The sequence below is a fragment of the Nuphar pumila genome, chromosome 11, assembly GCF_984573655.1.
Source record: "Nuphar pumila chromosome 11, dmNupPumi1.hap1.1, whole genome shotgun sequence".
Classification (NCBI taxonomy): domain Eukaryota; kingdom Viridiplantae; phylum Streptophyta; class Magnoliopsida; order Nymphaeales; family Nymphaeaceae; genus Nuphar; species Nuphar pumila.
The window spans coordinates 1760932-1773336 of NC_143259.1; the positions used below are offsets into that span (position 1 = coordinate 1760932).

Below are 12405 nucleotides of genomic sequence, written 5' to 3' on the forward strand. Positions count from 1 at the left end.
CGCACCTTCTCCCTCTCCAATAAGATTTCGGTTCTCCGGCTCTCTCACCAAACTGTTCCGCCGTAATTCCTGTCTTTCAGGGCCCCAGGTCGCCGGAAAATCGTCCTTCCTCGCATCTCTCGCCCGCTCTATCGCCGGAATCTTCCCTCATGGCGGCATCGTCCACCGGCGCCTCCGACCCATTGCATTTCACGTACTCGAGCGCACCCTTCACCGATCCTTCCTCCGCCTCCGGTTCTTCTCTCGCAGCGACGCCTGCGTCCTATTTCCCGGTCCCTTTCCATCTTCAGAAAGCCAGTCCGTCGGTCCAGCAATCGGCCGAATATCTCTACCCGCAAACCTATCCTTTGCCCCGAATCCCTCCGCCGGCAAAGATTCAGGCACCGCAACAGTTATATCCCTCTGTTTATGTCGGTCCAGCACCTGCGCCCGTGCCGGTGGCCGGAGTGTATTCTCTCCCTCAGTATCAGCAGGTATCCGAAAAACATTCCTTTTCATTGCTTGAAACCATGCATCGGCCCGGTTAGTCTCGCAGCATACTTATTCCCCGTGGTTTCGTGGCAAAAGGCTCAGCAGCTATTTCAGAGAGACGCGCAAACGATCACTCCGGAAGCGCTTGAGAACGTGAAAGCGGCGTTGGCGAGCAGCGAGGTCGAGAACAATGCGGAGAAGAAGAAGAAGGCCATTCCTCGGAAGGCAGCTGGGCAGACATGGGAGGATCCGACGCTTGCCGATTGGCCGGAAAGTATGCACTTTTCCGTTTTTAAGTTTGTTTTTGTAGGTACATTTCTTCGTTTTCTACCACATAGCAAGCTGAAGACAGCCCCCATAGGGCAGAAGCAGACCGATTGTAAGGCTCTAGTTATCTTTTTGTTATGTTCGATCTGTGATTTCATATCTTTTTGGCCATATTTTGTTCGAATTCACATCCATTCGTTTGTTTGTTTGTTTCTGCAGTCAATGTTGGAGAAGTTTGAAACATGAATACTCAGTTAAGATAATTCTATTCTACTAACCCAGCGGCACATCCAGCCGCAGTTTCATATCTCTAGCCTATAATGGTGTTTACTTTATTTATATCTGACGTTTCTGCTGCAAATCCAAGAACTTGTACTCAGTGGTCTGGATTTATAGTAAATCAGGTTCTTTAAATTCTCATGATGGTTCATGGGTGACAACCTACAGGTTATAGTTTTTATCAGTCTCTGGAAAACAATTGGAATATGTGGAACTATCAAGGGCACTTGTGCAACAACAAATACTAATCCTGGGAAGGGAAAATATTTGCTTTCTAGGACAAGGGATGCCGGCCCTCAGTGAAAAAACTCATTTTCAGGAAAGTAGTCTTCCTGTTGTCCCTGCGCATGCATTCTGCTTTCTTATGAATGCATTTTGACACAGTAACTTCCCTAATTACAGGGGACTGTGAAGGGAATTTTTTTATATATATATGGTGTTCGTTATGAAGGTCACCTTTTTTCTCCTTGCAACGACCTTGAAGAAAAGGAAAATGTGTAAGGAGAATTTCTGGGCACATTTTGAACAAGCTTATAAAAATTCTTGAGCATTTTCGATGCTCATACATACTCTAGATGACTGTACAGTTAGGTTGTATGTGGTCTTCAACACTGATAGGTATGGGGTTTGTTTAATTTTTGGTTTATATGCTACTAGTTTAGTTGGCTTTAAAACATGCATGTCTTTGACGTATCCTGTTTTTACATTTTAATAAATTGGTTTCATCTTCCTATCAGAAAAACGAAATCCATGATTATCTTAAAAAAGCTACAGAATCCATGAAGATTTAGAAAAGGTGAATCTTTGTCTGTAGTTATACTTGTCACCGATTTCTATGATTCACATTTGTGTTAATTTATCTCAATGTTATTGCAGATGATTTTCGGTTATTTTGTGGTGATCTTGGAAATGAGGTCAATGATGATGTTCTTTCAAAAGCATTTTCAAGATTTCCTTCATTCAACATGGCAAGGGTGAGTTTCATTGGAACTTGTCTTCGCATTCAAATATCTCTAGCCGTTAATGTGTCTCAGGCTTGAATCTTTACCCAGCTAACTGCCTCGTCAAGAGAAAACCAAAAGACAAAAAAAGCAATTTGGACATATGTTAGACAAGTAGGTGCCTATGTTGTTAGAACGTCACATGTTATATATATATATATATATATATATATATATATATATATATATATATATATATATATATATTTAAAGTACATGAGTATATAAAAGAAATAAATGTTGTAATACTCCTTTTTGGTCTTTTTTATTTTTAGCTTTTTTGTCATTTTAGTCAAGTCAAAGTCAACATAATTGACTGTTTGAATAGTTGTTGGGCGGCTCTAATTAGAGCCGTTGGGAAGTTGCCCAACGGCTACAATGTGTTTTGAAGTTTATAAATAAGGGGTCATTACCCCATTGTAATGTATCTTTCTAGTGTGGTTTCTCTCTCAATAATATTTGATATTCTTGTGTCTTAGTTCATGTTTTGATATTTGTGCCTTAGAGCACTTTGTGTTATTTTCGACTTAGCACATTTGATGAATGAATGTTATTGTCAAGTTTTTTTGTAAACTTGATTATTTGTGAGATTCTTCACATGGTATTAGAGCTTGGTTTATAATCACTCGTAAAGTGTGCATTGGTGGGCTGCCTCATCGAGCGTGTTCGTAGTTCTTCCTTGGTGGTAGTCCTCTTCTTCTTTTTGTTAATCATGGGTGAATTGTTCCCGCACAATACAAACAACTCCAACTTTATTCCGCCATTTAAGCTTGATGGAAGCAATTACATCATTTGGGAGGGACATTTGAAAACATTCATAAAGGTCAAGGTTTGTGGGGATACGTGAGAGATACTATTCTTGAACCCACTCCTAAAATTACAATATGTGAAAATGGTGTTGAGACAAGTCTCGAAGAAAAGGACAATGCAATGAAAGAATATTACAAAAAATTAGATGAATGAGACATGAAAAATGTCAAGATTCTTTCATGGATGCTAAGTGGAGTTTGAGACAAAAATGGTCTCAAATCTTTTGTATTACAAAAAGGCAAATGAAGCATGAGAATATCTTAGAGGTATGTTTACCGAAAAAGATATGGCTCATAAGTGTTATCTTAAAAAAAAAGCTAGAAATATTAAACAAGGAGATAAAAATGTTATAAATTATTTTATGGAGTTGTCATCCATTTGGACTCAACTTGCTCAATTTGACTCAAATGAGAAGGTAAGTGTATTGAGATGCGGAGAGTTCAAGTTGAAGAAGATAGACTCTTTGTTTTCTTTATAGATTGAGACCTGAGTTTGAACAAACTAGGGTTTCCTTGCTATCATCCTCATCGCCTCCTCCTATTCATGAAATTCTCAATAAACTTAGTGGAGAAGAGACTAGCTTAAACATAAGTAAGAATAATAGTGTTCTTGCTACTTCTAGCAATGGTCAAGAAGAGGATTGCACACTTGTCGCCTCCAAACTAGGACATTATATCAAGCCATATAGACCTCCTTATTTTAATAAGAATAGAGGAGAGTAAAAAATAATTTGTTATAATTGTCACGAGCCCGGCCATATTAGGCCTCAATGTCCTAGATTCAAGAAGGACTATAGACGTCAAGAAAAACGAGTTGCTGCGGCCCCGTCAAAACAAGATGAAGATACTCTGAATATCAAAGATCTCACCAAATCATTATCTCAATTGACGGAGGCATTGCAAGGATCTACTTCAGGAGCGGCCATTGCATCCTCTTCTACTCTTGATATATGCTCTTGGCTTCTTGATTCAGGAGCTTCATTTCATATCACCTCACACAAGGTTATTTTAGCCGAGTGTCAATCTAACTCAAATGCATCATTTGTTTCCACTGTCGATAGAACTTCCTTGGAAATAGAGAGTGTTGGAATTTTTAAAAATGATTTGGCAAAACACAAGTTTTATATTTCAAAAGTAAAGACTTATACCAAAACTTCATCTTAATTTACTTTTCGTTTCTCAAATCTCAGATCATGGATGTGATGTCATTTTCTCATCAAATAAATGTTGGGTGCAGGATGGCTAGTCTGGAAAATTGATTGGAGAAGGTTTTAGGCAAGAAGATCTTTATTATATGAACTTTCTTTGTATTCTAAAGGAATCATTTTGTAATATTGCCCAAACAAAAGATATAAAAATTTGGCATCATAGACTTGGGCATCCAAATATAAGGAAATTGAATTTTGTACCTATTACTAAGGATCTTTGCAACGATAATTTTGAATGTAAAGAATATTTACTTGGAAAAATGACATCCTTGTCATATGAACAAAGAACCTTTTTCTCTTCAATGTCGTTTGAGTTGGTTCATTCGGATATGTGGGGTCCTACTCTGGTGATTTCTAAAGGAGGATTCTCCTACTATGTTGTGTTTGTTGATGATTTCATTAGATATTGTTGAATTTATTTTCTTAAGTTTAAGTCTGATGTATTTGCAACCTTTAAACCTTTCCATAACATGATTAAAAATTAATTTGAAAGTAAGATCAAAATTCTCATAACTGACTTTGGGGGAGAATATTTGTCAAACGATTTTAAACAATTTTTAAAAAACGAAAGAATTTTGCATCAAAGATCGTGTCCTAGAACTCCACAACAAAACAAGATTTCAGAAAGAAAATATAGACATATTATGGAAACTACAGAAACACTACTTATTGCTAAGAATGTTCCTAAAAATCTTTGGGTGTAGGCTGCCTTAACCTCAGTTTACCTCATAAATAGGATGCGTCAAAAACTGTCCAATGAAATTCCTTTTGAAAAATTATTCAAATACCAACCTGACTATCAAAGACTGAGAATCTTTGGCTGCAAATGTTATGTCTTAAATGATAAAGGAGACAAATTATCTTCTAAGGCCATCCCATGTGCGTTTATTGGTTATTCTGAAATACAAAAAGGGTTTAAATCAGAGTTACCAGAAGCTTCTTCGGTAGGTGGGAAGCTCACTTCCCGGAAACTCTCTTTGGAAGCGCGATACTCCTCGCTTCCGAAACTTTATAGGAATCTCGATTCCCCCATGCTTCTTCTATGCTTCCCACACACATGGTCTATGCTTCCTATATGTTTTTCTTGTGTTTCTTTTCAAGTTTTTCATGTATTTTTTCTCACGCTTTCACTCACTTTTCATGTACTTTCGTTAAATTAGTAACCATCATTGTTAGATTTTAACAAAAATTTAACTCTTTTACTGAAAAATCATGAAATATAAGAATGATCAATTTTATTTTAGTTTTTATTTGTTTCTTGTTCAATTCCTATTCAATTACCATATTGCTTCATTTTTTTAATATTTCGCTTTTAAATTGATACTTTGCTTCCTGCTTCCTATAAATTTTAAAATGCCTCGCTTCTGCTTCCCGTATCGTTTCCTGCTTCCGCTTCCTAGTTTGGCAACCTTGGTTTAAATGCTATGATATAAAAAATGATAAACTCCTTGTCTCGAGGAATGTTAACTTTGTTGAAAAAGAAAGTGGATTTGAAGGAAATATATCTCAAGACGTAAATTTTGACTACTTATTTAAACTATTGTCTAATGATGAAGATACTTGTATATACACTAGATCTACCCATAGTATACACTAGAAGAAATAGAAACATATCCGATGAAAGTGTAAATCAAGGTAACCATGAAGCATTAGAGATTCCATCTGAACAAATCACTATTCGTAGATCTGAATAAACCTCAAGGATTCTAAATAGATTTGTTTCTTGTGACTCATTTTCTCCTAAACATAGAGCATGTCTTATAGCTATTCATTCATATTTTGAACCATCCTTTTACAATGAAGCAAAAAATTTACCCGAATGGGTAAAAGCTATGCATATAGAATTAGACGCTCTTGAAGGAGCCAATACTTAGAAAATTCTAAACCTACCCATCAGAAAGAAAACTATAGGCTGAAGATGGGTTTTCAAAGTCAAGACAAAAAGCGATGGATCCTTAGAAAGACAAAGCTAGGTTAGTTGCCAAAGGTTATTCACAAGAATACGGAGTAGATTACGAAAAAAACTTTGCTCTTGTTGACAAGATGACCACTGTTCGAATTCTTGTAGCTATTACAACTATTAAAATTTGAATATATTCCAAATGGATGTTAAAAATACTTTTTAAATGAGAATCTCAATGAAAAAGTATACATGGATGCTCCACTTGGATTAATAGTTCTTTTAGGTAAAGTGCTTAAATTAAAAAAGGCATTGTATGGTCTCAAACAAGCACCTAAAGCTTGGTTTGATACATTCAACAATGTTATCACAAGATATGGTTTTAAACCATGTTATACTGACGTAGCTTTATTTATTAAGAATTCTTCTGCAGGTATTATAATTTTGCTTTTATATGTTGATTACAGGAAGTGATAAAAAATGAATCAAGAAAGTAAAATAGTCTTTGAAAACTTCTTTTGAAATGACTGATCTTGGGTTCCTAACATACTTTCTTGGTATAGAAGTATCATATTCTAATAGAGGGTATATATTGTCATAAACAAAATTTGCTTTAGATATCATTGACAGGTCAGGATTATCCGATGACAAAGTTGTTGACACTCTAGAGATTGTTGGAATGAAGATGTGAGCTGATGATGGAGTCCCGTTGGACAATCCAACTCCCTTCAGACAGCTCGTGTATTTGAGTATTACAAGACCGGACATAGCTCATGCTATACATATAGCCAGTCAATTTCAACATGCTTCAACATCAGCTCGTATGGGTGCAGTCATGAGAATTATCAAATACATTAGAGGCACAATAAATAAGGGAGTTTTTCTATCATCTTCCTCCACATTAGATCTTATTGCACACTCATATGCTGATTGGGGAGGGGATCCAAATAATAGTCTCTAAACAACTGGATTTTGTGTGTTTTTTGGTGAATCCTTGATTTCGTGGAAGTGCAAGAAACAACAAAAGATGTCACTATCATTTACGGAAACTGAATATAGAGCAATGGCGACTATTACCATGAAAATCGTGTGGCTCAAACAACTAATTTCAGATATTGGAATTCATCTTTAGAATCCTACAAGATTATGCTGTGACAACAAGAGCTCTATATACATTGCTCGAAATCATACGTTTCATAAAAGGACTAAGCATATAAAGATGGACTGTCACTTCGTTCGTGAAGAATACTTAAAAGAAGACCATTGATCTTCCCTATGTGACATCAGAATATCAACTTGCTGATTTTTTCACCAAGGCACTGTGTCAATGTTGTTAAAAACGCGCCTCAAGGCGCAAAAAGCGCGCCTCGCCTCGAGGCGAGGGCCTTTTCGCCTTGAGGCGCACTTAAAAAGCGCAAAATCGTAAAAGCGTACGCCTCATGCGCCTTGAGGCGAGGCGCGCCTCAAAGTGAGGCGCGCATTAAGAAATCGGATGGCCCGGACCCGAGTTCGACCCGGATCCGGGCCCGTATTCTCGAAAGATCGAGAACCTGTGTCTTTAAAAAAGACACAGGCGCTTCGGGGCGAGGGAAAGCCCTCGCCCCTTCTCTCTCCACTCCGTCCCCTCTCGTCCCCCGCCACTACTGTCGCCGGCCACCACTCGCCGTCGGCCACCACTCGCCGCTGGCCACCACCCGTCGTCGGTCATCGCCTCTTCCACCTTCTTCTTTCCTCTGCTGAGAAGGCATCAGTGACCCGCCGACCACCACTCGCCATCGGCCAGCGACTCACCGCCACCGCCGTCCATTTCGGCGACCTCTGCGTTTTCCGGTGACAGGTAAACTTCTTTGCTTCTTCTTCTCCGTGATGGGTCGACGAAGATCTGTGTGTTTTTCCCCAGCTTCTTCTTTTGTCATTTGTTCTTTGTGAAACCGTGTAACCTACGTTTATGGGGAACCCGGCTCCACTCATCCCTATATCATCCTCTGTGGTCATAACTCCCTCTGGGCTCTCATTGGTACTAAGTTGTTTTGATCAATTTGGCCCTATCGATGGGTTCAGCACGGTTGATTTAATAGAAATCAATCTTTTGATAGTGTTCTTTAACAAAAAAAACATGATTTTCAATTTATTTTGACTGTGTTCTTTAACAAAAAAACCATGTTTTTATTAATGGTTATTGATTTTTGAATCAGCAAAAAGTCTTGCACATAAGTCGGATTTTGTCTATTCAAATGCCGATCTTCACTAAATGGATGATGTAGATCACATACACAGGGTCCAATTTGATGAAAACAACTTGCATCAATGAGGTCCTAATGACAGGAATGGCGATATCAGTGTTGGTTGGTGCTTCATCAATAAAGCATTTCTTATTTATTTATAATTTTAGATAATTTTTATAATTTTTTTTAAGTTAAATTTTTTTTTTTGAGGCTTACGCTTTGCCCCTCGAGCGCCTCAGATTTTGGTGGAGCGCCTCGCTATGCCTCAACGCTTTTAACAACACTGCACTGTGCTCACCAAGATTCAATTTTCTACTTGACAAACTTTCGGTTATTTCACCATAAGTTTGAGGGGGACTGTTAGAACGTCACATGGTATATATATATATATATAAAGTATGTACTTCTATAAAAGAAATACATTTTGTAATCATTCTTTTTGGTCTTTTTTATTTTTAGCTTTTTTGTCTTTTTAGTCGTTGGAAGTAGCCCAACAGCTACAGCCTGTTTTGAAGTTTATAAATAAGGGGTCATGACTCATTACCCCATTGTAATGTATCTTTTTAGTGAGGTTTCTCTCTCAATAATATTTGATATTCTTGTGTCTTGGTGCACGTTTTGATATTTGTGCCTTAGAGCACTTTGTGTTATGTTCGCCTTAGCACATTTGATGAATGAATGTTATTGTCAAGTTTTTTTGTAAACCTGATTATTTGTGAGATTCTTCACATATGTAAGGAGAATTCTAACCCTTGGTGAAGAATCATAGCCTGCTTGTTATGTATACCTATAGATAGCTTATGCTTTTCTAACTGCGTGTGATTATTCAAGATCATAAGGTATAAATGAGACATGGGCACGGTAAAGTAACTTCAACCTTATTGTTTCAAGATGATCACATTCATTGTATTGATTATGATCTAGAAAATTTTGATGGTCATATTGGTTTTGCTTATGAGAGTTTGTCAATATTGTGTCTGTAGTTGATTGCATATCATATAAAAATTTAGTACCTACTTCCATGTATGAAACCTTGAACATTGAAAAATTGTGGTGCCTAACTGGCAGAAATGGTTGAGATTTCAATCCCATAAACATTTTTTTTTATGATGAGGAACCCTCACCGAGAACCGGGTCACTTAATGGGCCCACCCCCCCTGCAAGGTAAACCCCAGGTGGGATCACTGACACAAGCCCCTACAGAGCCCACCAGTCATTGTTTGTGGCTTCTGGAACATTTGTATGTTCTATATCTGAAAGGCTTCTCTCTCCCAAACAGGAAACATGATGGCACATTTCCTCTTTACCGAGTTCCCTTTTCATGAAAACTGATTCGGTGTCTTACATTGTTTTATGCCAAAATTTTGTGCAGGTAGTAAGAGACAAGAGGACTGGAAAGACTCGGGGTTATGGATTTGTCAGTTTCTCCAATCCTTCAGATCTTGCCCAAGCGATGAAAGAAATGAATGGTGCTCTCTCTCTCTCTCTCTCTCTCTCTCTCTCTCTCTATATATATATATATATATATATATATATATATATATATATGGTGGTTTTGTACCATGATACCATACGGTGTTTCTACACTTAGTTACATAGATCTAGTCATCAAATGGTAAATCTAAGGTACAGGTGTTTAACATGATTGATTTAATATATTAGAAGATTTCATCATGTTTAATACATTATAAGATTCCATTTTTGAGATGGTGAAAATCAATGGCTCACAATTCTGAAACTAAGGGTGGTTTTAAAATGGTATAAGACATCATATTTGAGTCAACTTTAATATATGAAAATAATAAATAGAATATGCTTAACATGATCCAATGGTTAGATTTTGGTTTTTAAGTATAGATCCTAGTAAATCAAGTGTGGTACAGTACCACCATAGAAGCACCCATATATATATATATATATATATATATATATATATATATATGTGTGTGTGTGTGTGTGTGTGTGTGTGTGAACCCGCAGAAAATATTGGCTACAATCATTTCTATGTACAAACAACTTAGCAAATCCTTTTGTTTTTTACTTTTTTCTTTTTTGTATTGGTAAATCCTAGTATTTTAAAATATTTAACTTGTAAATGTTGGTGACATTGTGCATGCAGATGTTTGTCCCTATGAATAAGCACCTGCACGTGCACACACACACATTTACAAGCAGATTATTATTATCTATTTAAATGGAAATGCCCCTATATTTGCATTCCCTGATCTTTCGAAACATCAAAAGATGCAAGCCATTTTTCCTCGGGTCTCAGGGTTGATAAAAACTCTCTTGTTATCATGGGTATTGGTTGTTGATTGGTGATGACCATAATATGCTAGTCTATGTATGTGATACTGTTTGACATGGAATATTGCAGCTAAATATGTTGGCAATCGACCTATCAAACTGCGGAAGAGTGCTTGGAAGGAGAGGACAGACTATGAAGCCTTGGAAAAGCAAAAGGTGTGTTCCTGAGTTGCATGTTGTGTGTGCGTCACTTAGGATGCTTTAATAGCTATGGTACCCGGACACTCCATTTTGCTCTCCTTACCCGTGTCCATACGAGTATCCCCGTGACACACAATTTTACCTTTCATACATACTAGGTTGTATTTAATTTATAATTATATTTTCAGTATATAATATTATATTTTAGATATAGCATATATTTAGATTATATTCAGTTTATTTTTAATTTATTTTGTATTTATATGATATATATATATATATAGCCGTGTTCCTGTACCCACATTTTTTGGAATTGTCATGACATACCCTCTGTACCCACATCCGCCGCACCCAGGTGACAGTTTAATAGTATTCCTTCATTTTTAATTATCTGGTCCTCCATTTGTGACTGCTGCTTATCTGCCTCCAGCATCAAGCCCAAAAGAAACCAAAATTGCCAAAGAAGGGCATTCTCCACAAGTGAATTAAAATATTTGGAGAGGCTTGGAAATGAGCTGAATGCAGAAGCCTGAGGTTGTATCGTAACTCTGCATATGAATAGAGAGCATTGACGAAGAAGGGAAGTAAGGTGCTCTGCTGCTGTTTAGCCAGAATAACCTGTCTAGAATTTATAATTACCACATTGTTACCTGTCTACAATTTATGATTGCCACATTGTTACCTGTCTACAATTTTGTTAATAATTACCATAATGTTAGACCATCATTTGAGTAAAGTATTTTTTTTTTGGATAGGCAAGCTGGGATTAGGCAGACCCCTACCAGTTATACAACCATACCACTCGCTGCTCCTACCAGACAATCGGAGCCCCCATTGGTATAAAGTTTTCATTTAATTTAAAGCTGAGATTCCCACTGGATCCTTTAATGACCACGCATTTTTTTTTTCAATATGGTGCGTGCATGTGCACGATATGTAACGCAATTAAAGCTTTTCTCCACAATCATCCTAATCTTTTTATTGATTTTATTCATTCAAAATTCACTTGAATTTTGTATGTCACCATGAGATGATTTGACCTTTGGGTTCTATTTGGGTTTCCATATCACTGCTGATATGGTGCAACGTTAGTAAGGGACTCGTAATTAGGGGTGGCCAATGGGCCGAGCGGCCAAGCCAACCCAGCCTACCATGGGCAGGGTTTGGGTCATTGTTTTAGTCCTTGACCAATTAGCTACCGGGCCAAAACCAAGTCCATTATATGTATTGGTCAGGGTCAGGTTGGCCCACGGGTTATTGGGCCGATGGGATGATCCTGAGCTACCTAATTAATTTTTTAGTAGTTGGTTGCATAGTAACTACTATTTACCGAATTAGTTGCATTGATTATATGGGAAATAAAAAGATAATTAAATGGGTACGTCTTTCATTTAATTCATTGATTTTGGTATTATAGGAATTAATTTATGATGTTCATTTGAAAATAACTTACAAATGGGCTTGAGTTGGATTGGATAGACTTGCTAAACATTGGTCCATTGGGCCAATGGACTGGATCATGGGCTGCTCTTCAAACCCAGGCCCATCAAGAATCAGGCCAAAACCCGACCCATTAATAAATGGGCCAGGCCATCTTCAGGCCTTGCTGCACTTAAAACCCATGGGCCCAGCTCTAAACGGGCTGGCCCGATGCCCACCCCTACTCATAACTATTTACACCAATGCTGTGTAATATGGTTAATTAGGCCTACTCGCAGCAGCATTTCCAAGCCTCTATGGAAGAACAATGAAATTAGCGAAAAATATAACTTTTCGTGTATCCACCATCATCCAAAA

General features: G+C 37.4%; 1 protein-coding gene across 2 annotated transcripts; it reads left to right on the top strand.

Moving 5' to 3' along the window:
* The first annotated feature begins 61 nt into the window (after nucleotides 1-61).
* LOC149821583 (uncharacterized) lies at nucleotides 62-11331 on the top strand. Of its 2 annotated transcripts, none has more exons than XM_089981655.1 (6): nucleotides 62-473; nucleotides 568-850; nucleotides 1894-1991; nucleotides 9533-9629; nucleotides 10538-10623; nucleotides 11039-11331. In XM_089981655.1, the coding sequence occupies exons 1-6, from the start codon at nucleotides 150-152 to the stop codon at nucleotides 11090-11092; spliced, it is 942 nt and encodes a 313-aa protein (XP_089837781.1). In that variant the 5' UTR covers nucleotides 62-149; the 3' UTR covers nucleotides 11093-11331. The 2 variants fall into 2 exon arrangements, with proteins under 2 accessions (XP_089837781.1, XP_089837782.1); XM_089981656.1 differs by having other exon boundaries at nucleotides 64-473; nucleotides 568-745.
* The last annotated feature ends 1074 nt before the right edge of the window (nucleotides 11332-12405 follow it).

Bases quoted from the DNA above. Each gene is read 5' to 3' on its own strand.
- LOC149821583 (XM_089981655.1), top strand. From the start codon at position 150: ATGGCGGCATCGTCCACCGGCGCCTCCGACCCATTGCATTTCACGTAC. The intron at 851-1,893 runs GTAAGGCTCTAG...ATGTTATTGCAG, and splicing joins AGGGCAGAAGCAGACCGATT to ATGATTTTCGGTTATTTTGT. The intron at 9,630-10,537 runs GTGCTCTCTCTC...GGAATATTGCAG, and splicing joins AGCGATGAAAGAAATGAATG to CTAAATATGTTGGCAATCGA.